Source organism: Dermochelys coriacea, chromosome 4 (genome assembly GCF_009764565.3).
Source record: "Dermochelys coriacea isolate rDerCor1 chromosome 4, rDerCor1.pri.v4, whole genome shotgun sequence".
In the NCBI taxonomy this organism is placed as follows: Eukaryota; Metazoa; Chordata; order Testudines; family Dermochelyidae; genus Dermochelys; species Dermochelys coriacea.
Window position 1 is genome coordinate 109403790 of NC_050071.1, and position 27685 is coordinate 109431474.

The 27685-nt window shown below is 42.8% G+C and overlaps 1 protein-coding gene across 1 annotated transcript; it reads left to right on the forward strand.

The window, feature by feature from the left end:
- Nucleotides 1–3315: 3315 nt before the first annotated feature.
- LGI2 (leucine rich repeat LGI family member 2) lies at nucleotides 3316–26498 on the forward strand. The gene is made up of 8 exons (XM_038399560.2): nucleotides 3316–3865; nucleotides 4825–4896; nucleotides 8069–8140; nucleotides 11013–11084; nucleotides 11717–11788; nucleotides 12957–13126; nucleotides 20636–20800; nucleotides 25129–26498. Exons 1-8 carry the CDS (start codon nucleotides 3669–3671, stop codon nucleotides 25944–25946), a joined length of 1638 nt encoding a protein of 545 aa, XP_038255488.1. The 5' UTR covers nucleotides 3316–3668; the 3' UTR covers nucleotides 25947–26498.
- Nucleotides 26499–27685: the final 1187 nt, after the last annotated feature.

Below are 27685 nucleotides of genomic sequence, written 5' to 3' on the forward strand. Positions count from 1 at the left end.
TTCAGCAGAAAGGCCCTGTGTCAAAGTGATCAACTTTGGCTGGTGTTGGGTTACAAATCACCTTAGTACTGAATGCAGGGGTAGTGAAATATGGTTACCAATGTTGTAATTATTGTGGGAATACAGGGAAGCAGGACTGTACTTAACCTGTCCCAAATGAGGGGGGTCACTCTCAGTTGACGGAACCTCATTAAACCAGGGGCTCGAATGCCAGGGCCATGAGAAAGTAAGGGAGTGGTAGCAAGTGTAAGTAGTCTCTTGGCCTATCTAAGGCCATGATCAAGTGTCTTGATCTTTTTGGTCTTTTGGCCTCGAGATGAAAACCTTGTCTGTATCTCTTAGATCTTGAAGTGAAAAAATTATCTAAGTTATATCCTGGTTAGGAGGCTGCAAACCCTTCCCAAGGGTCCTTCTTGGACTGGTTTAAGCTGGTCTTCTCTTCCACCCCTCCCCCCTCCAAGAAAGAGCTAACTAGGCTTGATTAGGAGCCTCTTTGCTATGTTAAATGTCGAATCAGAGCTGAAATCAGTTACGGTAGGACTGTGTTTCTGCCCTGCCTGTTAACAGCTAAAAATCCCTGAGAGTTGAACTCACTTGAGATGGGGCAGTGTTTCTGCCCAGCCTGTAAAGAGCTGAAAATTACTAAGAGACTGATGTGCAGAGATCATAACAGAGAGGCAGGTGGCAGCAGAAAATGACCTACCTGAAAGGGGGTTTCAAAGAGGATGGCTCTAGACTGTTCTCAATGGTAGCAGATGACAGAACGAGGAGTAATGGTCTCAAGTTGCAATGGGGGAGGTTTAGATTGGATATTAGGAAAAACTTTTTCACTAAGAGGGTGGTGAAACACTGGAATGCGTTACCTAGGGAGGTGGTAGAATCTCCTTCCTTAGAGGTTTTTAAGGTCAGGCTTGACAAAGCCCTGGCTGGGATGATTTAACTGGGACTTGGTCCTGCTTTGAGCAGGGGGTTGGACTAGATGACCTTCTGGGGTCCCTTCCAACCCTGATATTCTATGATTCTATGATTCTATGACTGACAGTCAGCTGGTGAATGAGTGGCTGGTGCAGCAGAGAGGTACAATGAGCGGGCGGCTGCCAGCAGGGTGGTGATGGAGAGGTGCTCTGAGCAGCTAGCAGGGCGGCTGGTGGAGAGGCACGGCAAGAGTAGGCAGCTGGCAGGACTGTCCGTTGAGCGGCTGACGGAGAGGGTCAGTGAGCGAGAGCCCGAACAGCAGAGCGAATAAAGTGCTTCTATACTCCATCCAGGGTGGGAGGTGAACTCTCCAGATGCACCTCTGAACTTTGGGTCTGCACTGATCAAGGACAGCAGCTGTGAATGGGATGCGGAGAAGGGTCGGGCACATGAAAGGGAATTTTGGGTTGCTGGACTTAAGAACCTGAGGGGAAAAGGATACTCCCCAACCTACTTGGGGGTGGATCTTTTACTCATGATTTATGTTCATGAACAGTGTTTGCAGTGTTTTCCAAAATTAACACTGTTACTTCCCTCCTTTTATTAAAAGTTCCTTTTCTACACTCAAACTCTGTGCTTGCGAGTGGGGAAGTATTGCCTCTCAGAGGCACCCAGGGGTGGTGTGTAAATATCCCAGGTTACCGGATGGGGGCTCGAGCCAGTTCTGTATTGTATCAATGGAAAGGAACCCCTAGATATTGAACCCGGCCCTGGTTCTTGCTGGCTCTACCTGGCAGAAGGGTTATACCTTTAAGAGCCAGACTATCATGTATTGGAACTAGCACAAGCCTTCCTAAACAATAGTAGCGGCAGAACAATCCATAGCATCTCTCCTGAAGACAGGGCAAGAACAACCCACTCAACAAAGTGGTTCTAATGAAAATAGAATAAAGAACATTTTAACTTGTGTATATGGCACCTAGAGAGACAAGATGGGGGAAGTAATATCTTTTATTAACCAACATCTGTTGGTGAGAGAAACAAGTTTTTGAGCAACACAGAGCTCTTTCTTCGGTCTGGGAAAGGAACTCCTAGCATCACAGCAAAATGCAAGATGGAACAGGTTGTCTTTCTCTCCAATAAAAGATATAACCAAACACACCTTGTCTCTCTAATATCCTGGGACCTACATGGCTACAACATTAGTGTACTCAGATATGGGAATAACTTAGAGGGTTATTTTTTTCACTTCATAATTATTGGAAGCTCCTATCTGGTGGGAACCTAGTTAGTAAGGGAATGGACACCTTAAAAATCATAGCAAGCAATGTGGGCCAGTGGACAAGGCAATTATCTGGGAGTCAGGGATTTGGGTTCTGTTTGTGGCTCTGCCACTGACCTACTGAGTAACTTTAGGCAAGACATCCCCTTTCTGCCCTTCCCCTCTGTAGAATGGGGTTATGGTATTTTCCTTTCTTCACAGAGTTCTTTTGAGGCCTACAGATGAAAAGGACTAAAGTAGTAGTGCTATAGCGAGGAAGGATGGCATTATGGACTGCAAATTGGATCTGTATTGAGTTCCCAGCTTTGCCACAGGCCTTGTATAATCAAGTTTAAACTCCTTTTCCTCACTCTTAAGGCCCTGCGCAAACCTGCCCTACACTGCAGCTCAGACCTTGTCTCCTGTTGTATTACCCAATGGTTCGTTAATGCCCCCTCTGTTTTCTTTTCCCATTCCTATCTCTGTGCACTTTCCCACACTGCCTTTCTTAGTGCACTGATTTTCCGTTACCATCTTGCTCCTAAACCTCCCATAAATTCACTTCTTCCCTGATGCCCACCAGATAGGAGCTTGCGATTAATTATGAAGTGGGGAAAAAATAACTCCCTAAATTATTCCCATCTCTGAGTATCCCGATGTGCCCTGTCTTCTGTGCGCCTGTCATGTAGACTGTAAGGACTTTCTGGGCAGGGTCTGCCTTCAGATCTGTGCACTGCGCAGCACTGAGAACTTTGTCAGCACTAAACATGTTACAAAGAAGAGGAAATGATGAAAGAATGTCACAGGTTTTCCGATCTCCTAAACTGCTGTTTCTACCACATGGTGATTTGGGGGGCAGGGGGGGCGGGGTGTCTTTAAATTATTTAAACTAACATTGTTCCCCCCCCCCCCAGCCCTCCCCACTTCTGCACAAAGGCGCTAACATGCTGTGTGTACATGTGTAAGGCCTGGAATCCCCCTTCTGTCCCAGGTCACTGGGAGCAGCAGCCCTGGGGTGCTCTGCACCCCTTCTTGCCCAGGAAATGAACATTTGGCCCTAGTCATGTGTGTGGCAGATATACCCCCTCCCCCCGCAAGGTCACCCAGCTGCCTCCTCTCCTCTCTAGTGTTCAAGGAGAAACCAAGGGGAGGGGGAGGGGAAAGTGAAACAGAGTCCTTTGAGCCCTGGCTATTTGGGGGATTATTTTTAAACTCTCCCTTGCAATGGAGCCTTTGATAAATTATTCATTGGATAGAAAAGGCTGCAGCTGAAGTGCTGATGTCAGGAGGAAGGAGTCTAGTGCAGCAGCCCTGATGCTGCTACTGCTGTTTCTGCTGCAGAGAGACACTCAGCCTGAGCATAAGGGTGCAGCATGCTGCCTGGCTCCTACTCCTGTTCCAGCCTCCTGTGCATTAGCAGCAGCAGCAGCAGTGCTCTGGCCAAGGGTGCAGGGCCAAAAGGGGATCACGAGGAAGAGGAGGAGGGAACGGTATGGCTCTCCTACGAAGCAGTGGCTGCAGCGGTGGTTCTCTCTGTCTCCTGGTCCTGGCGGTGGCATGCCTACTGCAGCGTGCCCAGGTGAAGAAGCCAGTCCGATGCCCTGCCACATGCAGCTGCACCAAAGAATCCATCATTTGTGTGGGATCTCCTGGTGTGCCGCGAATCATCCTCAGCGACATCAGCTCCTTGTAAGTTAAACCTTCCGACACCAGAGTTCTCCTGGGCAGCGGCCGGGTGCCCCCCACCCCTATTCCTTCTTTGTGGTTTGGGCTTCTTTCCTGTATGTTGGGGTTTTAGTTTCCCTGCTAGATGCTGGCTTCTTGAGGAATGCTAAGATCCCAGTAATGTGCAGTGTAATTAGCGTATGGCAGTGTCTTGTGCTTTCCATTGCTGAAATATTGCATTGCCATGCAGCTGCAAAGGAGTTTGATTTCTACATCTGAAACACCTTTTCAAATAAGAAATCTTGACTGCACCATTTCTACAGCAGATATGTAAGGGAAGGAAAATGCATGTATGTGTGTACCATGTGTAAAGCTTACGGACCTGAGGAGATGGCAAGTGGCCATATTAAAGTGCTGTAGACTTAAAGAAAGATTTACTCCCTGGTAATTATCTTAGATGGCATTATTACCGTGGGGAAAAGACTACACAGACTTCAGGAACTTGAGAGTTAGTTAGATGCATTTTTAATGTGAGTAGAGCTGGAAATGATGGTGTTTTTAACTTGCACCACTTTTAAATCTCATGTGCTTTTGCTGTTAATCCTGTTTAACACACATACTAATTTTCTTTTCTCTCTCCCTCTCTCTTTTGTTCTTTCTTTTTTTATAAAAATCCAAAAATATAAGCCCACAAAACAATCCTCCCCACCCCGTGGAGAGAGGTTGCCAAGAGGCTAAAAGTGCATGGTATTAAAGATTAATGTGAAGATACAGTGAAAAGGGAACTTTCCAAGCTTAGTGGGGTGAAACAGGGACAGGAGCAGAATTAAACACCTTTTAAACATGAATATTGACCCCATTTGCTGGGATATTATAAAAAGGGGCCAGGCCAACCAATGGGGCAGATATTGGGATGCTGCTAGTGAAGGTGATGGTAATGAGCCTTATTTAGTTGTTGGATTTTCCTGTTTTTTTCCTCTCAGGAGCCTGGTAAATGGAACCTTTTCTGAAATCAAGGACAGAATGTTTGCCCATCTGCCCTGCCTGCAGCTGCTGTAAGTACTGCACTTCCCAACAAAACACATCTCTAACTAAAACTTTTGCCAATATCCACCTAGATATAGGCACCATGGTATCTTCAGAAAGAAGATAATGGATAAGTTAATCGCTGGGGTAACTCCATTGACTTCAGTGGTGTAACAATACACCACGGAAGAATTTGCTTCATTGACAATATGTCATAAAACCATTTAGAAAATTATTGCTAATTTACTAAATGAAGACAATATGTTTCTCTGCTGTTTTAAATTCTTTTTTAAGGCCCATACTAAACACACTTAGGATTGAATTTGCCTCTTGGAGTCACATGATTGATCTAACTCCAGCATCATGTTCATTCTATGCTAATGAATCTGACATTAACCGTGCGGGTGGGGGTGGTATTGATATCAGTGGTGATTTGCTCTTCTGGGGAGAGTGGACTGTCGGAGTCCAGATCATTCCAGTACATTTGAGAGGAGAATTTTGTGCTACCTAAAAGAGTTCAAAGTCTCTTAAGCAAATTGTGTTGGGTGGAATGTGGCTTAATGGAAAATGTTGGGCTTTGAGGTCACAGGTTCCAGTCCCACCGAACCTGTCTAGGAAGTGGTGACTATTCTGTAGGAAGGACAGTGCAGTGTTAAGTTGGGATATGGGAGCCCTGTGTTCAATTCTCTGCTCTGCTGCAGACTTCCTGGGTGACCTTGGGCAAGCTGCGTAGTCTCTGCTGTGTTTTGTGATGCCATGCCCAACTGATTTAGGAGCCTACATCTCATTTTCAAAAGGGATGTAGGTACTTAGAAGCCTAAATCCCCTTGACATTGCCTCAGTGCCACGTCAGTAAACATGTGAATAATAGCACTTCCCTGTGTTAGAGGGTGTTGTGAGGATAAATACATTAAAAGATTGCAAGGGCATTACAGAAATGGGGGACATGTAAGTACCGTAGACAGATCATTTAAAACCAGGGTCTGCTGAAACAGAATAGCCCCCGGTGGCGTCTCGTAATGAGGGGCGAATGGGGCTAAGCCCCACCAGTTCAATCCTCTCGCCTTTATTTCTTTGAATAAACAAAAACAAACAAATACAATTGTGCCAAATGCCTTCGTTTCCTTCTTTCCAGCAGCACAGTGGAGAGAACACTGGGGAGTGAAGGGAAGACAGGACAAGGAGAGGTCTTCATCCCCTTCTGTGCAGCACCTTGGAGTGCAGCTAGGAAATGGAGGGGCTGGCAGAACCTCACACCTTCAGTACAGCAGCCCCCTGGCCTTTGTGTTTAGTGGGAAAATGCACTGGGTTAGAAAAATGTATTAACTAACCAGCTGCCACATTTGAAAACACTTGTGTGTACGGTAAGGGAAAAAACATGTTTAACATGGTGCTAGTTAATGGGTTTGTTAATATGATGTTTTTTCTCACTATAAAGAAGGCCATAGAGTGCACTCAGGGGAAGGAAAGTCTGGCGGCTTCCAGCCCTTAAGACCTGAACTCTTCCCTTCATTGAAAGTGTAGAGCAGGGCGGAGATCAGAACATGCTCAGAGGGAACTTTCTCAGGCCTCTTTGGGGCTACAGAAGATTTGCCCAAAAGAGCTGGAGTGCAACTATAACCCGCACACCTCCTGGATGTGGTGTTCAGTCCCATCTAGTGGCACCGAGACCACTTAGAGAGAGAAATTAATGAGTCTGCTCTACAGCTTTAGCTAAGGGCCATGTGGCTTTTAGCTCATGCATTAGAGGTTCACGCACTGATGTCCCAACTTCGATCCTGCCCACCGACAACTGGGGTTGTCGCGGTTACACAAGCCCAGTGCCGAGCTCCATCCCATACCCTTCAGAAGCAATGTGAGGAGTCCAAAGAGGGGAAGGTCAATGCAAAGGCAGTGAAGATCTGGCCTGCCAGTGATTTGAAGGAGATGGCAGGTAGAGGCCTGTATCCTGAGGGGAGGGCAATGTGGAAGGGGCTGCCTGTTTATTTTTTTCAGAAGTTGGGGTACAGTGGTGAGATTACCAGTAGAGGATATTGCGAAGTGGGGGTATCAGATTGTTCAGTGGGGGAGGAGGAAGAGCCCCAGCATGGTTAGTTTGTTCATGTTATTGGGGAGGGTGTCTAAGTGCCATACCAACCACTTATCTTGGCCCCCCACAACAATTTTTGCTGACTAATGTATTTTATAGTTTTGCCTTCAAACACAGGAATTTGAATGATTCAAGATATGAAGGAAGTAGCTTAAGGCATGAACTGAAATAAACATTGCTCTTTGCAATCTTTGGTACTGGTTCTTATGTGTTAGTAACCCTGGTAAAATAGCAATACCAGGATTTATTTTAATTGCCATCTCAATCTTTTTCAGATTTCTTTGGGTTAATTTAAAGAGTATTTGTCTAGAATTAGCACACTGACCTAGGATCACAGAGCAAGTTTGCATTTAATATTCATTATCTTTCCAAATTAATTTTAGTAAAATGCCTAAAACTATGCAAAAAAAGGATTACTAAGTGGTTATAATAAGTAATAAATGCAGACATGCTCACTTGTAGCTGCTGGGAGTTCCAGCAGCTCTTGTGAGATTTTAGTAGTCTTTCCTTTGAGTGGGGTTTCCTTTTCATAAACTAACAGGATGAAGAAAGAGCAAATTTTTGATCAGATACTTGCATGTACAAGCATTACAGGGCAGATTCTCCACCCCACGTTGAACAGAGCTGTGGCTGGCTGTAGTTCACTGATCCCCAGCCTCACAGCCGTGGCACAAGTTAGAGTTGCTCCTGTCCAGCACTGTCTAACTTACATTACTGACCTAAGGTTCTGTTGGTGGGGCACAGCTGCCTCTGCTGGCAGAGGATATAGGGAGAGTTCTTTGCGGACTATCTATGGCCACTTTGCACCTCTGATGTGGCACAAGATGGCCTTAGTGCACCAGAAAATCTAGCTCTCTGTGCCTTTCCACCAAGGTGGATGATGATGTCATGGAGTATACTTTCTATAGCATGGAAGACATTAATAGGGGGTCAGATTATGCCACTGATTTTTTTAAAGCAGCACTCCAAAATATTTTCCACATTCTGTATTGATGGGATAATATGGGCCTGAGTCAGTAAGATTAGGCTGATGATAGTCAATAAACGTAACTGGCATAATCCTCTGTGTCAAGTTTTCATCGGCTTTCCTAATGGCTGCTCTCCATTTTCAGCTTGCTGAACTCTAACTCGTTTACTATCATACGAGATGATGCTTTTGCTGGTCTCTTCCATCTAGAGTACCTGTAAGTTCTATATTTTACATATTTGCCAGTCTTTTATAAACCAAGATGTTTTGATGAGTTGCCAAAACTCCTGCCTTGGAGAAACCATCTTCCCTGTGATTACTGGGGTCAAGGAAAATGGAGGGATTTATGTTCCATTTTCTGTCCAAATGTCTCATGCAGCTGCCTACTATTTTTCAGATATTGCAGAGTATTTTTAAAATATGCCATATATGCTGGGGTGACTCTGTATAGACACAATTCACTGAAATGGGGCTGGTGATGTAGAACTGGTGCTAGATTTGCAGGCCAATTCCATCTGTTATATGTAATAGAGGAGTTTGAAATGTCAGTCAGTAGATAATGGCTTGCTGACAAGTCCCAGCAGGTGAGGTGCAGAGTACCAGAGTCGCTCTCTTTTGTAGCCATGATCCCCTTTTTCTTCATTCTCCCCTCCCCCTCTCTCTCTCCAATATCTTTGCCACCCCAGTATTTCATTTATACTACATCCTCTTTCTTCTTAGTTCAGTTTACTACTTCTCTTTATTTCTGCTTCATTTCCTCTTCTTACCACCCTTTCTTTCTCTTTTTTTAAAAAGTATACTAACCATATTATCTGGTTATCCTCTCTTCACATTCAAAGGGCTTTCCAAAGACTCACCTGCTTTCGTATCTCAAATCAGGAGGTAGGTTTTTAGAGTCTGAACACATTCTGGGTACAAGATACATCCCTCCAATAACTTTTCAGTGTTGAAAGAAGCTTCCCCTTCTATAGATTCTCACCATTATATTGCTGCCTGGAGGAGTGTCATGAACGCTAACCGCTGCTAATGCCTTTATACGTCTATAGGCAGTTACTGCTAAACATGCTGCGTTCAGAACTAATATTATGGTATGGAGGAGCAGTCAGCAATAGAAGTAACAAACCTGGAAATAGTGGAATATGGCAAACGGCATGTGCTGTAATTCATGATTCTACAGCACCTGGATTTTTCAGTGACAGCAGTAATCAGTTTTACAGGTGGAGGCATCAAAATGTAAAAGGCTTGTGGAAGGCAAAAAAAAACAACAACAAAAAACAAACAAACTTTCAAATCTGGGTCTGTTGTGCTGGCTTCATTTCCAAGGGGTGCTCATGAGGAGCCCGAGATAGAGCAGGTTACAATAGCCTATGTTTATGGTGACGGATGCAGTGAGCAGGCCCATATTTGAAAGAAAAGAATGGAGTATATTAGTCATTTGATCAAATGTAGCATTCTATCAAGAAACAGAGACAAATCTAACAAGACCCCAAGACTGCAACCCCCTTTAACCAATGCCAGACAGATGCTCTCAGCTGAGGCTATGATGAACATCTCTGCCAATTCTTCAAAATGTTTCCTCCTGCCAAGAGACCTTACCTCCACCTTTTGTAAATTGAAGCTAAGCAGTGATATTTCCTCCACATGAATGCTAAGCAGCATTAATACTCCAGTATTCAATTTCTTCCAGGCATTGGTAACCCAGCATAGGGGGAAAAGAAACCTCTCTGGCAAATGAGAAAGTTTCTTTATGTACAAAATAAGGGATCAAGGAGGAGGGCAGGCCAGGGAGTATGCATAACAGGTAATGTTGCCAAAAATAACTACATCATGTCTACACCATTAAGAACAACTATATATAAATACTGCCAAGACTAATGGGCTATGTTAACAGTTTCTGAATATATACCTCTGAAAAAGGACTGGGCTAATATACTGTAAGTCATTAGAGAGTGACACTAATAGGTGAAGAGTCCCTTCAGAAGATTCAGTCATGCAGGAATCTATATTTATTGGGCCATGCAGTCACTGAGTCCCAGTCCAGACTTCTCCATCTTGAAACATTGAGTTTGATGGAGATATGTTTATTTACAACAACTGAGGAGGCAACCAGTCTTGGTAAGGCAGAAAAAACCTTCTGTCTCCTGAGAGAATGAGAAAATAGCTCCAGCTTCCTTGGGTATGGTGTATGGGGACAATCTGGCCTTTGGGAGTGCAGATTGAATTCATGACTCAAGGCAACCTTCTGACAGAGTAGACTGACTCCTTTCTCATGTCCTTATCTGTGCTCTTGATGTGAAGAGGGGTCCCTGTCACTTCATGAAGATGAACAGTTACTACAGAGCTGGGCATCAATATATGAACCTAGACAGATAGTGAAGAGCCAAGGACAATGTAACTGTTCACAGCAGCTGACTTTGCTCTCTAACCCCCAACAAAATTATTTCTCCAACTCCTTAGTTCCTAGAAATGTAGGGAGTCATTCTGCAATTTCCTTGGCCAGTCCTGGTGGTGACCCCACAAGCTGTAGCCCCCAAGGAGACCATGAAGATTTCAGTCCAGATGCTGAAATGTAGATAGGTTCATTTTATTGTCCTCACCTTTGTCCCACCACTTTCCTCTCTGCTGCTATTGGCTCTCTTTGTTTTGTTCTTAACTTACTTTGTCCAGAGGCGCTTACAGTCTGTCTTCACACGACCATACATATCAAATGGCATTGCTAAGCGCTATGGAACCCAGGACAACTCTCCCTCTCAGGTCTGTCAGTAGAACTCCTCAAGGGATGATTAACTAGTTGTGAAATGGGGAATAGGGTTATCCACACTGTCCATGCTTTTCCTTCTTCTCTTTTCAGCTCTTTCCCTTGCATTCTCTCTCTCTCTCAATCTCGTTCAGACTGTCACCTTTTCCTTCTCTTGTGCTTTGGCCATAAGAGAAAGGAAAAGGGAATGTACATACCTCTACTGATATTTCTTCAGCACCACATACGAAGGAGCCTATGTAGATACTTACTAAGTTTAGGAGGCAATAGGTTAAAACATACATACTAATACTGTATTTAACATATATATTTATTATTTTTTTCTGTATAGATTTATTGAAGGAAACAAAATAGCAAGCATTTCAAGAAATGCATTCCGTGGCCTTCGCGATCTGACTCACCTGTAAGTCCTTTAACACTTATTAGAAGTTGTTTATACATTGCCAGATGTGCCAAAACTCATGCCTTAAGCACTTCTGTAATTGTTTTTACTGTTAATGGTGGAGGCTCCTGCTCCTTTAAAGAAAACTAGTTTTTGTGCTGTGTAGGACATTTCCATCTTAATCTCTGCACATTGGCTAATTCAGACTGTTACAATGTGGCTTCCAGTAAGTTTAAAAATATTCACTGTTCTGACAATACTCCAGGATTTTCACCTGAGTTACACACACTCACAACCTGAACATGCAACCTTTACTTGTGCAAGCAGTTCTTATTACTAATACCTTAGATACGGCATATTAAATTCTAGTTAAAATTCCATTTACTTTTCAGCATTGTACTGCTTGTATTTTTGTGTATTTCATTCCTCTTGGGCAATAAAAAACAATTTCACTTTTATTTCTAGTCATCTTCACTTTCTGTTCTCACACATTAGCAAAGATTCACAAGGTGGAAGCACAGTGTTTAATTCATTCATGATCCCATTAGTCATGGTCAGTACTAGGACTTAGACAACATCAAATCATTAGCATTATTTAAGTGATGTTAGACTTGATAGGAGTCAAGATAATAAGATCTAACTTTCTTTTCTAGTTCTTTGGCTAATAACCACATTAAAGCTCTGCCAAGGGATGTCTTCAGTGATTTAAATTCTCTGATTGAATTGTAAGTAATGAAAATCTTTTTATTGGTTGCCTGTCATTGTGACTCTATTAATCTGTGCTTTAAGTTCCATTTTTTTGGTGTTGTAGCTGAAATCCATGCTAAAAATAAATGCTTATTGTGTTGTATTAGCATTCTCATTTTAATATTGTTTGCTCAGTAGGATTAAATTAGATTTCACTTGTTTATCACAATAGTACGCATGACCAGCATTATTACTTATTTTCTGATCTTTCATGAAAATTCTTGAGTTGAAGGGACGTCAACTTTAAAATCAGTTTGAAATTTTTTTTAATCTACTGTTGCTACAAGTAGCCCCGAAAATTATTGTTACTGAAAGAGATTAGATTTAAAAAAAAATTCCCCCCCTATTTTTTCATTTTGTATTTGACAGCACTTTGCTGTGACACAGGCTGTGTCAATATTTTTCTTGTGGTTAGTCAGTTTCCCCTATTGTTTGCCAGAGTCTGTCACACAGCAACAAGGGAGAGCAAAATATTTTTTTTTAAAAAGTAGGAAAATGTGATTGTAAAGCCACAAACTTTGTCAAGAGGCTCAGAGACAGGAATTGTACGTGGAACTACAGATACCTTATTTTTTGGAATTGACTCAACTTCACATTGATGGTGACCCTTTTAAGAATTTAAACACACTGTGAACATTTCAGATGTTTGTGGAATTAGTCTCTGTATGCTCTGTTTCAATGTAACATAGAAACTTCACTGATAAGGCTGTTACTGTCAGCCGCCTGTGTACTGGAATGGCAGAGTGAAGCAAAGGAATCTATGAATTTCAGTGGAACTCTGAGACAATGGAAAAGCAGCAGAGTGGGAGGGAGCCGTCTTGTGAGGATTTTTAGTGAATTATAGTTTCAATCCTGCTAATGCTTATGAACATGAAACACCTGAATAGACCCGTTCCATGCATAAAGTTACACATGTGTGTGTTTCCAGAATTGGGGCCTGTATTTGTTATAAACAACGTTTCAGTGAAATGTAAAGAACAATACAGTTAGGATAATAGATGGAAAATATTTTCCATCCTCTGTTCAGAATCAATTTAAAACAATTCTGCTACTTTTGAGTTAAGTATGTCAAGGTGCTAACAATTCTGCAGTTTTTGTATCACTACCAACCATTTCAAATATGTTTATTTCTGTGTGTTTTTTTAGAGATTTAAGGGGAAATAAATTTGAGTGTGACTGCAAAGCCAAGTGGTTGTTTTTGTGGTTAAAGATGACAAATTCCACTGTTTCTGATGTCCTGTGTATTGGTCCAGCAGAATACCAGGATAAGAAGTTAAATGATGTCACAAGTTTTGATTATGAATGCACCACTACAGGTATTCAGAATATATATTTCTAAGCACACTACAAATGATTAAAGATTAGAAATTTAGATTAACCCCACATTACTATATCAGCATGATTTGGGAAGAGGGAGAAGAGGGTTCTATATAAAGCACTTTAGAATAACAGAACAAGTCTAACTATTGAGAAGATTACATTTAAAAGCCAAAGGAAGTAGATGAGATTATATTTGGATTAAGTGATAAAAGGGACAAGAGCTATGATTTTCAAATTCCATAAGGTTTCATCATGACTCTGTGACTCAGTTTTCAGTCACAGATCTTTTGCTGTTGTCTGGAATAAGGCCTTATATCTATATCAGAAGAATTTCCTGAAATCAATCTCCATTTCACAGAATGCTACATAATACCGCTGTATCTTTGTCTTCGTTCACTAAGCCACAGCTTAGTAGCACTGTAATAAGTATGTGTTAGCAGTGTTTCCAGCAATTAATTATGCAGACCCATAATAAAGGAGAGAAATACTGGATAATACTAGTGCTGCATGGCTTAGGAACCTGGTATTTGTTTTTTATTAGATAGTAAAAAGCATTCTCTAGGATGTGGAGGCAAACTTGCATGAAGTTCTGATTGTCAGAAGATGATTATAGACCAAACATAACAATCAGTTATCTGTGTTTGAATACAGTCGTACTATATTAAGAACATTAGCCACTAATGTTAAATTGTTCTTGTATATGATGAGAGCAAATTGCACCTGAAACAAGTTGGTCCAATAAAAGATATTACCTCACCTGACTTTTATATCTGTCACCTGAAGGTATGGCAGTCATATTAATGGTAGTTGAGTTCTCATCTCTGCAAAAGCAAGCTGTCAAGAATGAGATAGAGCTCTTAAAATCTTGTGCAAGAGACAACATAAAAGTTGATTGCCAGTATTGTAAAGATAAACTTCCAAGCCAAGGCATGAAATATAACCCAAGCACCATATATAAAAAGTAAAAAGAATAAACTCTAAGTTAAAGCCCCAACTTATGTCAGGAGAAGCATCAGAGGTGAAGGATGATAATTCCTTGTGTAGACAAATTGATGTCAAAAACAGAAGACAGAAATTCCTGTGAACTGTACCAGAAATTTCCATTACTGTGTCCGCTGATCCACAATGATGCAAAAACGCAAAGTTTAATTTTACCTCAGTCTGCATTCATTAAAGGTTACTGTTGCACAAGCACTGGCTTAGTGCTGTGTAAACCTTGACAGCCAGATCCTCAGAGCTGCCCTGATTTACAGCAGCTAAGGATTTGATTTAGATCGACTCTCTCTGTAAATGTATGACAGTATATGTGTAATTGTGCAGTTGTCATAGGCAAAATTCAATCCTGCTGTTACTTCACTGGCCTGGTGTAAATGAGGTTTCGTTCGGAATAAATCTTACCCCATATGCTCTAGGGATTATGTAAGAAACTAGGATTTTATGTGGTGTAATGACTGAATGCTTGAATACTTGTGCCACTGCAGTTAGAGAAGCATTGAGACACGGTAGTATAGGATATTTTCAAACCCCACAGCCAGTTAGTTGCTAGCTGATCTGAACAAAGAAGAGCATGTCACCTCACCAACAATGTGGTAGTCAGCAGCATGCTTTCCAGTTTTTTTAATAACAGCATGAGAGCAAATTGTAGAAAAGTTGGAGCTGTGACATAGGGCCTCCTTAACAGGTGTTTGCGGGGGGGAACAGACTTTGAGGCCATGGCACACCTGGTGGCTGAGCTTTGTGACTTTGTCCTCACCCACTACTATTTCAGATTTGGGGACAACTTATACCTTCAAGTCAGCGGCACTGCTATGGGTACCCACATGGCCCCACAGTATGCCAACGTTTTTATGGCTGATGATACTCCAGAAGAAGTGGGTTTTTTACCCATGAAGGCTTATGCCCAAGTAAATCTGTTAGTCTTTAAGGTGCCACCGGACTCCTCGTTGTCTTTATGAAAAAACAGTTTCTGGAATAGAGAAAAAAGTCTTCAGGAAGTGCACCATCACCAAGGCAGCATAGTACCCCAAGTGTGGAATTAAAAGCTACTCACTTCTGAGCTCTAATCCCTACTCTGTTCTCTGTGTATATAAATCTCCCCACTGTATTTTCCACCAAATGCATCCGATGAAGTGAGCTGTAGCTCACGAAAGCTTATGCTCAAATAAATTTGTTAGTCTCTAAGGTGCCACAAGTACTCCTTCCCTTTTTACTCTGCCCTTGACTCTGTCTGTGGCATCAGGCAAATCACATAGCCTGTTTGCTCTTACTTTTCCTAGCTGTAAAGTGGGAACTGGGGCTTGTCTACAGTGGAAAGCTATTCCAAAATAAGGCAGAGTGGGCATTTTAAACGGCATGGAGTAGCTCCCTGATTGGACACTCCTATTCTGGAATAAAAGTGCCCTTTTCTAGTTTCTTAATCCATCTCCAAAGTGTGTTAAACAAGATCAGGAAAAGGCATTCGTCTGCCAGAATAAGTGTGTCCACACAGGGAGCTGTTGCAGAGTAGCTTGTTCCATCATAGCTCTTCTGTTCAATTTCCCCTCATTTGGTCTGTGAAGATTAATTAATTTGCGAGTTAATGTTAGTACAGTAATTTGAAGCTGTAAAGCAATATATACTATAAGTGCTAAATGTATTCTCCTACTCACTGAAGGACAGATGGTTTTTCTGCTTTTTGTTCTTATCCCTCAGTATAAATCACTTTCACATAGTTGTTCATATTAATCTTCAATATCATCTTTTCTTCCCTTATCATGCATGGTTTAACAGACCTTTCAATGTATTATACTCTTCAGTGATCCACATCAAGTATTACATGGATAATCCGGGTAATTTTCAAAATACCTTTGATTTCAATAGGAATTTGTTTAGTAAGAGTTCCATCTCAGTGGCTCCATTGACATACCAGACCTGGTGAACTGAAGAACAGTAATGAATCACAGGGATGCTATAAAATTGAAACACTTTTTAACACAATCGATTATTAAAACTGAAAGATTTTTAACAATCTAATGTTACTTTTAACCATTTTATCATGGTTTAGTTTTTGCATGTTTCACTGTTTGGACAATGAACATAGATTAATCTATTTCACTTTTGTTTCTAGCCCATTATACGTTCACATTCTCCTACAATGGCACAGGGCTGCAGGGGCTTGGTTGCAAACACAGCAAATCAATTTTTGGTTAATTTTAAAACCTCTTTCCAGGTTTCGTCAAATCTTATTTTTATAAGGCCTGCTTCTCTTTGACTCTAAGGCCCCTTTACATTGCTCTGGCACCACAAAAGGGGCTTAAAGTGGGTGCACATCTGGCAATGTAAAGAGACCTTAAAGTGGGCCAATTTACATGGGAATAATCTGGAAAACTAACTTAAATTAACTAAAGGTGCTAAATTAAAGTGGATTAATTAAACTATATTAAACTCCTGTGTGGATATTCTTATTCAGAATGAAACTTATTCAGTTTAGCATAATGTAATTAATTGAAAAGAAACCAAATTATGCTCACTTTAATTCTGAATGAGGTTGTCCACACAAAGGTTTAAGTCATTTTAACTAATCCACTTTAAATTCACATCTTTAGTTCATTTGGATTAATTTTCCTGAAGAGTAAGATCTATAAAGCACTTTACTGTATTGCACTCTAACTCCTCCATGTAGACCCTCCTGGCACACTCTAAAATGTACCTGGTTCATGTTAATGTATGTAGCTTTCTTGAGCAGGTCAGCAGCATCTTTATGTACCTTTTAGAGAGCAACGATAGGGCGCTTTACAAATCACATCCTTCAAATGCACTTTGTCCTAGATGAGCCCTGAGTGTCCCTATCTAGATAAGCCCTTATGTCCACTTATGGCCTCTCTACTGCTAGAGTGGCATAAAGGGGTCTTAGTGAAAATGCAAATCAGGCCCATAAAGTTTAAGTCGGAGGACGGATGACAGCACCTCTCTACTGCGTAACTCCATACCAATTACAATGGACAGTCTTTTTTAAATATGTAGTAAAAATATTGTAAAAAGAAAAGGAGTACTTGTGGCACCTTAGAGACTAACAAATTTATTAGAGCATAAGCTTTCATGAGCTACAGCTCACTTCATCGGATGCATTTGGTGGAAAAAACAGAGGAGAGATTTATATACACACACAGAGAACATGAAACAATGGGTTTATCATACACACTGTAAGGAGAGTGATCACTTAAGATAAGCCATCAACAGCAGCAGGGGGGGGAAAGGAGGAAAACCTTTCATGGTGACAAGCAAGGTAGGCTAATTCCAGCAGTTAACAAGAATATCAGAGGAACAGTGGGGGGTGGGGTGGGGGGGGAGAAATACCATGGGGAAATAGTTTTACTTTGTGTAATGACTCATCCATTCCCAGTCTCTATTCAAGCCTAAGTTAATTGTATCCAGTTTGCAAATTAATTCCAATTCAGCAGTCTCTGTTGGAGAGTTTTTGAAGCTTTTTTGTTGAAGGATAGCCACTCTTAGGTCTGTAATGGAGTGACCAGAGAGATTGAAGTGTTCTCCAACTGGTTTTTGAATGTTATAATTCTTGACATCTGATTTGTGTCCATTCATTCTTTTACGTAGAGACTGTCCAGTTTGGCCAATGTACATGGCAGAGGGGCATTGCTGGCACATGATGGCATATATCACATTGGTAGATGCGCAGGTGAACGAGCCTCTGATAGTGTGGCTGATGTGATTAGGCCCTATGATGGTATCCCCTGAATAGATATGTGGACAGAGTTGGCAACGGGCTTTGTTGCAAGGATAGGTTCCTGGGTTAGTGGTTCTGTTGTGTGGTGTGTGGTTGCTGGTGAGTATTTGCTTCAGACTGGGGGGCTGTCTGTAAGCAAGGACTGGCCTGTCTCCCAAGATCTGTGAGAGTGATGGGTCGTCCTCAGGATAGGTTGTAGATCCTTGATGATGCGTTGGAGAGGTTTTAGTAGCCCCCAACTAAACATAACAAATCAAGTGTCCAGCAGTCCATCAAAATGCAGCCCCCAGGCCTATCACCACACTCAGGCTCTCTGCAGCTTCAGCATCTCTCACTGGGCTCACCACGTAAGTGTTGCGCCTGCATCTCTCACTACACCTCATTGCAGCTTTCCCTCTCTGCCCCTCCAGCTGCAGCTCTCCAGCTCAGAGAGCCAGGGTTCTCCCTGCCTATGTTGAATAAATAACAGGTTGAAAACACAGACTACAGGCTCAATTCCAACTTCAGATTCAGCCTTCAGCCCTCACTGGCCATGGCTCTCTGGCCCCTGCACTGGCTACCTGGCAATTCCTCCTTTTTTCCAGGGAAGGCCTATATAGCTTTCTGCTTTCTCAGAGACCTCCTCTAGTCTCCTGATCTTTGGCAACTCTCACTTGCCAGTCTCTCCCCATATACATGGCCCAGGTGCCTTCTCTTAACACCAGTTGGGAAGCAGCTGGTGAGACACAGGTACAATGGCCTCTTCCTTCTTAAAGGACCAGTGCCATGCTTTGACACACACACTTTAAATACATGTTTATCAGTAACAGCTAGAGTCACTGTTCCATCCTTAACTACATTTTTATGCTTTCATTTATTTTTACTCTCCATATATTTTATCTTCCAGTTTTCTCAGTCCTTTAATTTTTCCAAAGGAATTGATGATAAGAACACCCTTACTTTCTAAATGTACTTGCTTTCACACCAGCATCACTGGTATTATCAGCACAAATACACACGGTTTTGGAAATAGGATCTGCTATTTCAGTGATGCAGGAGAGTTTGCCACAAAAACTCATGCTTTGCTTTTGGTAGTCACCAGAAAAATGGTGGCTGTTCTCTTTTTTAGCTGTGGAGTGGTAGATTTTCTTTTTGTTTAATTGTAGCTATCTAGTCTTACCTCTGCAGCATGACTCCACAAGGGTGGGCCTTTCAAGTATGCATAGATGTAAAATCCAACATTTGGAAGTAATTAATATTTACTTTGGAGAGGAAATAAGGACATGCCTTTAACCACCACTGAAGTGCACAGAACTGGGCAAGAGTTTTTAAAGGGTAAGAGTGAGGACATGATTAAAATGTTGCTAAAATTCATGGGCCATCAGGCACTTCCTGAATATGAAAAGTTAGCATGCACAGCATGGCACAGGGCTCCTAGTACGTAAGGGTGTCTGTGGGTCTGAGATGAATCTTCATCTTAATGAAAGACTCATCTTTTCCCCCAAATATATTTTCCCCTCCTTGTAGACAGGGTTTGTGTCACCCAAACTAGACCTGAACTTTGTTAATGCTGCTCTTTATTGACCAACAGGTGTCACCCTAAGTCTCTTTCCCTCATAATAGTCCCCTGCTCTGACTGGCCAAGCTACTGTTGCAACAGAACAAGTATGAGATCCTGCTGTGCAACATATAAAATGAGCTCTCGGCTCAAGTAAATTTTAGAATAAAATTGACACGTAGGCTGGGATTTTCAAAAGAGGCTTAGGGATGAAGTGAGCTGTAGCTCACGAAAGCTTATGCTCAAATAAATTTGTTAGTCTCTAAGGTGCCACAAGTACTCCTTTTCTATTTGGAAGTTGGACTCTCAACTCTCTTAGGTGCTTTGGAAGCCTCAGCCTCAGCTGCCACCCTAGGTTTTCCACTAGATGATAACATTGAGGCAGGTCAAATTTTAAACCTAAAATACTTGACAGTGTTCCTTTAAATTATACTTTTATTCAGTTTTTTTAAATTAAATGTTCCCCTATGTATACTTGGTCCTGCCTCAGCACAGGGGGCTGGACCAGATGACCTTTTGAGACCCTTTCCAGCCATATATTTCTGTCATTGCAGGTGTGGGGTAACTGGGATGGGGTTATCCCAAGGAATTCACTTCATCTGCTTTAATTGGAAATGTGCAGAAGTGTGTGTGTGAAATAAATAACAGGTTGCAAATGCAGACTGTGGGCTCAATTCCAACTTCAGATACACATGTGCAATAACAAGATTTTTGAAGACACGGTGCATAGCAATAAGTGACCAAAAGTTACTGTTGAAGTTGGAGTCTTGGTTTTTTGGGGTGAAATCCTGACTCTTTTGAAATAAATGGCAAAATTCCCATTACTGCAGTGGTGCCAGGATTTCTCACTTTACAGTCTACTCATAGACGATACTCCTACATAGTACAATTTCTAGCTTTCTTTCTAGGGAAGTCAGTGGTCTGATTTCACAGATATCAGGCAAGATAGAATGCAGATTTTGCAGCTAACACCAATGACATGTCTTGATCTTCTTGTGAATTGAATTTTGGAAGGGAAATTTACACTGCACAGAGTAGCAAACTATTCTCCCTATTGCTGCATGCCTAATTGTCACTCAGTGACACTCCCTGTGTTAGGGCTGTTACAAGCTTAATCCTAAATTCAGAGTTCTTGTTCCTAAAATAGTTTCCAATAGTACTGATTAGAAAATAGGAACCCTGTGTCAACTATTTTGTGTTTAGAACATGGGATTTATTGTAATTTTTTTAAATGTCTGTTTCTAGATTTTATTGTTCATCAGATTTTGCCATACCAGTCAGTTTCAGTGGATACATTCTATTCTAAGAACGATGTGTACGTAGCCATTGCACAGCCTAGCATGGAGAACTGCATGGTACTGGAATGGGATCACATTGAAATGAATTTCAGAAGTTATGACAACATCACAGGTACACACATGAATATATCGGATTTATACATGAAGTGGTGGTATCATCCGTGTGTAATGGGGGGAAGGGAAGAGTTGGAATATGGAATTCACTGATGCATCATGGAGTGGCCACTTGATGCTATATCCTGTTATCATTCCACCTTTGTTGAAACTCCCACATTGAAGTCAATGGATCAAGGCCATAATGTGGACTAGATTGCTCAGAGAGCTATATCGTTCTTGTAGGAGACAGCTCTTACCAGTACACAAGCTTGGCATTTGTCTCTGTGATATTTAGTGTTCAGCAAAGGACAGGATAGACATGAGTGGGTTCTGCTCCTGTAAATTGTTCTTCATGAGTGGACCCTTATATCCCCACAAGCCCCTCTGAAGTTAGCTGGGCCTCCACACAGGGGTTGCCCTTGTGGAACAGCTTGCAAGATCGGGGCCTTGTCTACAGGAACATGGGGACTGCCATGTTCAATCAGACCTGAGATCCATCTAGTCTAGTATCATGTCTCGGACAGTGGCCAGCACTAAATGCTTCAGAGGCTGGTATAAGGGCCCTGCAGTAGGCAGATTATGTAGGCACAATATTAGTATAACATTTGAATTAGTATCCATTCTAATAGAATTAATTTTATCCAGAGAGTGTGAAATCCCAAAATGATCTCTTGACGAACTATCTGGGTTTTCCACATACAGTTCATCTAGACCAGTGTTTCCCAAACTTAGGACGCCACTTGTTCAGGGAAAGCCCATCGGCCCAGCCGGTTTGTTTACCTGCCGCGTCCACAGGTTTGGCCGATCGTGGCTCCCACTGGTCGCGGTTCGCTGTGCCTGGCCAACGGGGGCTGTGGGAAGTGGCGCGGGCCAAGGGACGTACTGGTCGCTGCTTCCCCTAGCCACCATTGGCCTGGAGCAGCGAACCACAGCTAGTGGGAGCCACAATCAGCCAAACCTGCGGATTCAGCAGGTAAATAAATCAGCCGGGCCCGCCAGGGGCTTTCCCTGAATAAGCAATGTCCCAAGTTTGGGAAACACTGATCTAGAAGATTAACTATTAGGGTTCACTTGGCATCATGTGCTCAAGGAAGTTCATCTTGCCTTCATAATGACCTTCAGATCTACAAACTACTACATGGCAAAATAAATGCAGTGCACCAAACTCTGTTCTGTTATACCTGTGCAACGCCACTGAAATCAATGGGACTGCACAGGTGTAAGGGAGAGCAGTATTTTGACAAATTTGAATTAGTTTTCTTTATGTTTACTCCTGGGGAAATTTTGCGCCATTGTGTGTGCACATAATTCATGGGCCGTGCATATTTTAATTTTTTTTTTTTTTGCAGAAATTAGCTTCCGCCAGAAAGTTGCTGCAGTTCTGCCTTTTGCCCACCAGAGGGCTCTGTGGCGCTAGAACAGAGCAGCCACTCCTGACCAGCTAGGGAAGAGAAAGAGCCTGTAATGCAGGGGTGGGCAAACTTTTTGGCCTGAGGGCCACAACTGGCTATGGAAATTGTATGGCGGGCCATGAATGCTCACAAAATTGGTGGTGGGGGTGAGGGCACCGGCTGGGAGTGCAGGCTCTGGGGTGGGGCCAGAAATGAGGAGGTCAGGGTGCGGTGGGGGGGGGAGCTCCAGGCTGGGGGTTGGGATTCAGGAGGCGATGAGGGCTCCAGCTGGAGGGACCAGGGATGAAGGGTTTGGTGTGCAGGAGGGGGCTGCAGGCTGGGGGTGGAGCAGCAGGGTTCAGAGTATGAGAGGGGCTCTGGGCTGAGGCAGGGGGCTTTGGTGTGGGAGGAAGTACAGGCTCTGAGCTGGGGGTGCAGGTTCTAGTGTGGGGCCAGAAATTAGGGGTTCAGGGTGTGGGAGGGGCAGGAGGTTGGGGTGGGGGGGGCTCCGGGCTGGGACTGATGAGGTTCGGGGGGCTGGGGCAGGGGGTTGGGGTGGGGGTGAGGGCTCCGGCTGGGGGTGCGGGCTCTGGGGTGGGGTTGGGAATGAGTGGTTTTAGGGTTCAGGAGGGTGCTCTGGGCTGGGACCAAGGGGTTCAGATGGCAGGAGGGGGATCAGGGTTGGAACAGGGGGTTGAGGCGCAAGAGGAGGTGGGGGTGCAGGGTCCGGATGGCACTTACCTCAAGGAGCTCCCAGAAGCAGCGGCATGTCTCCCCTCTGGCTCCTACACAGAGGTGCGGCACTGACCAGGTGGCTCTGTGCGCTGCCCCGTCCGCAGGCGCCACCTCTGCAGCTCCCATTGGCTACAGTTCCTGGCCAATGGGAACTGCAGAGCTGGTGCTTGGGGCAGGGGCAGCATGGAGAACTCCCTGGCTGCCCCTGTGTGTAGGAGCCAGAGGTGGGATATGCCGCTGCTTCAGGGAGCCGCGCTGAGCCATGGCACATGCAGCACCCCCAGTCCCGCTTCCCTGCTGGAGCAGGGCAAGCCCTTGACCCTGCTCTCTGGCAGGAGCTCGAAGGCTAGATTAAAAGGTGTGGACATGGCCCACAGACCATAGTTTGCTCACCCCTGCTGTAGTGACTTCTTTACAGCACCTGTTGGATCAGGTCAGGAGATAGGAGATATGGGGAGATAGACAGCGTGTAGTCACTGGGGGGCAAGACAGGGGCTCATTAGGGAATGTAGAGAAGGACAGACTGGGGCAGGGGCTGAATGGGAGTGGAGGTGCAGGGGGAGGGAGTGCAGGGCCACATAGGGACAGGGAGGTGCCTGGGTGGGGGCCAGAGACACATGAGGACACGGGCAGATGTGCCTGACTGAGTGGGAGAGAGTAGGAGTCAGCCAGGGTCTGCATAGTGGAAGCTCCCTAACAATCCCTCCTCCCCCCCGCAAAAAACCTGTTCCATACTTTTCCCACCCATACCCAACAACCCTCCAAGTTTACACCCAGGCTCCTTCCCAGCAATTACTTCCGTCTTCCTCCGTTACCCCTGACTTCCCCTGCACTGCTTCTGAGGGGTGCAGGAAATACAATTCGGTATTGTAGTTTAAATGAATTATTACTCAGAGTTTTGTATTAATATGCCTAGTAAGGAATCTATTTGTCAAAAAACATTTCCTGAGTCTTTTTTTGTAGTCTGTATTGTTACAGACATACTTGCTGACAGTATTTTGAAATAAATTACCAAAATAATTGAAACTGGTGTGATGCTATTGAGTTATTTTGCAGAATAATATGCAGAATTAAAATATTGTGCACAGAATTTTTAATTTTTTGATGCATAATTTTTCAAATATTTTGCACAGAATTCCCTCCGGAGTATATGTTGCTGTTGCAGAAGTAAAATATTTTCCTTTAGAGAGGATGTGGGGGAATTCTCTTCAGAGTTATCTTATAGCTTTATACAATGTGTACAGAAAGATATCGAGGTCGAATATAAGTGATTATGTTTTGCTGACTTTACAGTTTTGGGGGAATAAGGGATTTCACAAGAAAAAACTGGATTAGGAGTAGCGGCATAAGGAGTCAGGGTACGAAGGGCATATATTAGCCTATCACAAAGCAGTGTTCCTACCTACCTCAGTGTCACAATGTTAAAATAGGGCTTCAGAATACATATGCTCACACTCCAAATCTGCACATTTCAAAGACTTCATGTGATTGGACCAACTGGCTTCATTGTGCTGAACTGACAGGCCTTGAAACAACAGCACTGTTTCAGGAATGCAGATTTGGCACATTACAAGTGACTCGTACCCTAAGAAGAATGGAAAGCTGCTTTAAGAATTTAGGGTTGCCCCATTTGATCTGAACGGCTAGTCAGAATTCAAGGCCTTGCCAGGTTGATTCAGCAATATGTGTCAGCAATATGTGTCAGGTGTGTTCTTGGTGTACTTTTGTTTATTCATAAAAAGTGTACACAGAGTTGTTTCCTTGAACACAGAGGAAACAAAACAACAGCAGGCAGTTTCCTTGCTAAGAAATCCCCAAGTCTGCCACTTCAGCAAATTCTGTGCCCAAACTATCTTTATGCTTCCTCTCCAGGTCACTGTCACAATTCCTTCTAGCTTTCCCCCTCCAATACACATAGCCAGCAACCAATATCTTAGCTCCTGAAGCCAAGGGTTTCACTGCTTGAGAACCCTATTGTTCCTTAATATCTGAAGTCGTCTTTCTTCACTTGTTGCTGGATCAAAAAATGAGATGTGCCTCATGTAGTATGAATGAAAGCACTGCCTCATGCTGCCATGTAGAACATGAAAAGAAACTGGCAGCAGTTAAGACAACAAAATGAGGGATAAAGAAAGAGGGAACTTAGTAAATCTCTCTCTTTGTTTGAGTGGTTGAATTGTATGGTACTAGTAATTTTTGCTTTTTGTTTGAGCAACAGGTCAGTCCATTGTGGGATGCAAAGCAATCCTGATTGATGACCAGGTCTTTGTGGTGGTGGCACAGCTCTTCGGTGGCTCACACATCTACAAGTATGATGAAAGCTGGACTAAGTTTGTCAAATTCCAGGACATAGAAGTCTCTCGCATTTCCAAGCCAAATGATATAGAGCTGTTTCAGATAGACAGCGAAAAGTTTTTTGTCATAGCAGATAGCTCTAAAGCTGGTCTGTCAACAGTTTATAAATGGAATAACAAAGGATTCTACTCTTACCAGTCCCTGCATGAGTGGTTCAGGGACACAGATGCTGAGTTTGTTGATATAGATGGAAAATCTCATTTAATCCTCTCGAGCCGCTCACAAGTTCCCATTATACTTCAGTGGAACAAAAATTCAAAAAAGTTTGTCCCACACAGTGAAATCCCCAACATGGAGGATGTCTTGGCTGTGAAGAGCTTCAGGATGCAAAATAGCCTCTACATTACGCTCACAAGGTTTATTGGTGACTCCAGAGTCATGAAGTGGAATAGCAAGCAGTTTGTGGAGATACAGGCTCTCCCGTCTCGAGGGGCAATGACACTGCAGCCTTTCTCCTTTAAGAATAATCACTACCTAGCTCTAGGAAGTGACTACACCTTCTCCCAGATATACCAGTGGGATAACGAGAAGAACCTCTTTAGAATATTTAAAGAAATCTATGTGCAGGCACCTCGCTCTTTCACAGCTGTGTCAACTGATCGAAGAGATTTTTTCTTTGTTTCTAGTTTTAAAGGAAACACACAGATATTTGAACATATAGTTGTTGACTTGAGTTTATGAGGGCTGTTGGAGTGAAGCTCATGTACAATGAGACATTTTCACTTATCAGAAACAACAACAAAAAGACAGATGATTCATCTCCAAAAATAGGGTGTATTTGTGGAACTAGTAAGAAGTTTTCTGAACTTTTAGAATTTGCATATTAACCAGGGATTGCAATGACTTGGTTAACTGCATGTCATGTCCATTTTACCATTTTTAAAGACATTTTAAAACCTGTAATTATTCAGAGGAGTGTGCGATGCATTAGGATTAATTCTGATATCTAAGACAGTTATGTGAATTTTACCTAAGAAATTGAATTAGATTGGACACTTCATAGAAACAAGAGAGGAGAGAAAACAATGTCAAACATGGAAACTATTCTTTCCTCTAAACCTAACATTTCAGTAATGATACTTAAGAATAAAGGCAACTGCACATATTTGTTGATGAATTGTATAAATTGACATCAACCTTCAAAAACATTTTTTGGTCATCTTGGTTCCGTGCGGTTGATGGGCAGCATCTCTTTGTTCTTTACAATAAAACAAAGGTCATTGTTTTAATTCATATTGATACTAGATGAGAGGGAAAGTTAAAAATTCTTTGACATCTTCCTGTTGATTTCAGAGAGAAAGCATGGATACAAAAAAAATCACTGTGGGTGACGGGATGGCAATGAAATAAAGGGTCTTTCACTTCTAGATAATGGGTTCCCTTCAGCTTCAGGTCAATAGTGACTGAAAGTGGCTGATAGTTGTTTGCTGGCATATCTGAACTCAGCTGGTCTTAGTACCAGTTAGAGAGTTTGTATTTGTGAAACAGACTTATGAGCTACAAATTGAACTAACTCACACCCTTACTGGTAGTCTCAGTAGTGTGCCAAGGATTTTAATGAGTATGGAAACTGAACTACTCTGTCACTCTTAGGCCTGATCTACACTACAGGGTTACGTCGACCTAAGTTATGCAACGCCAGCTATGTGAACAATGTAGCTGGAGTCGACGTAGTTTAGGTCGACTTATTGCAGTGTCTACACCGCACTGGGTCGATAGGAGAAATTCTCCCATTGACTTACCTTATGCTTCTCGTTTCGGTGGAGTACTGGAATCGACAGGAGAATGATTTGTGGTCGATTTAGCAGGTCTTCACTAGACCCACTAAATCGACCCCTGGTGGATCAATTGCCGCAACATTGATCACCGGTAAGTGTAGTCATACCGTTAGAGGAGGTCCTGCTTAACCTAGATTGAAGCTTACTTATGGGTCAGTGCAGGGAAGCCTGTGTTAGTGTTGCCTGTGCTGGAGCTGTTCCATACATAAAGAGAGAATTTCATTCCATAAAGTTTCTCATCTCCTAAATTAGATTTCTGAAAACTGCAAGCTGTATTTTGGGTGATCCTCCCACCATGTGAAAGCCATATTCTCCTCTGGTATGACCAAGTCCACTGAAGTTAATGGAGTTGTAGCTGCTGCAGATTAGTGCAAATGTTAGCAATAAAAGTACAGTGCTAGCTAAGAATTTTCACTTAGATCACCCCCACATTATCCAACTGACAAATGGCTCTGGGAATGCCAAACTATGGAAGCTCTATTGGATACAGAACCAAACCATATTTAGCAGTCTTTTAAACTCATTTTTGGGTGGATGCCGGCTATAGTGTTTATTCATCATCACAAATAGGTCAGTCGTTGCATAGTCACCATGCATAGTCACTCTTCCAAGATGACAGAGAGGGACTGTGCATTCAGTCAC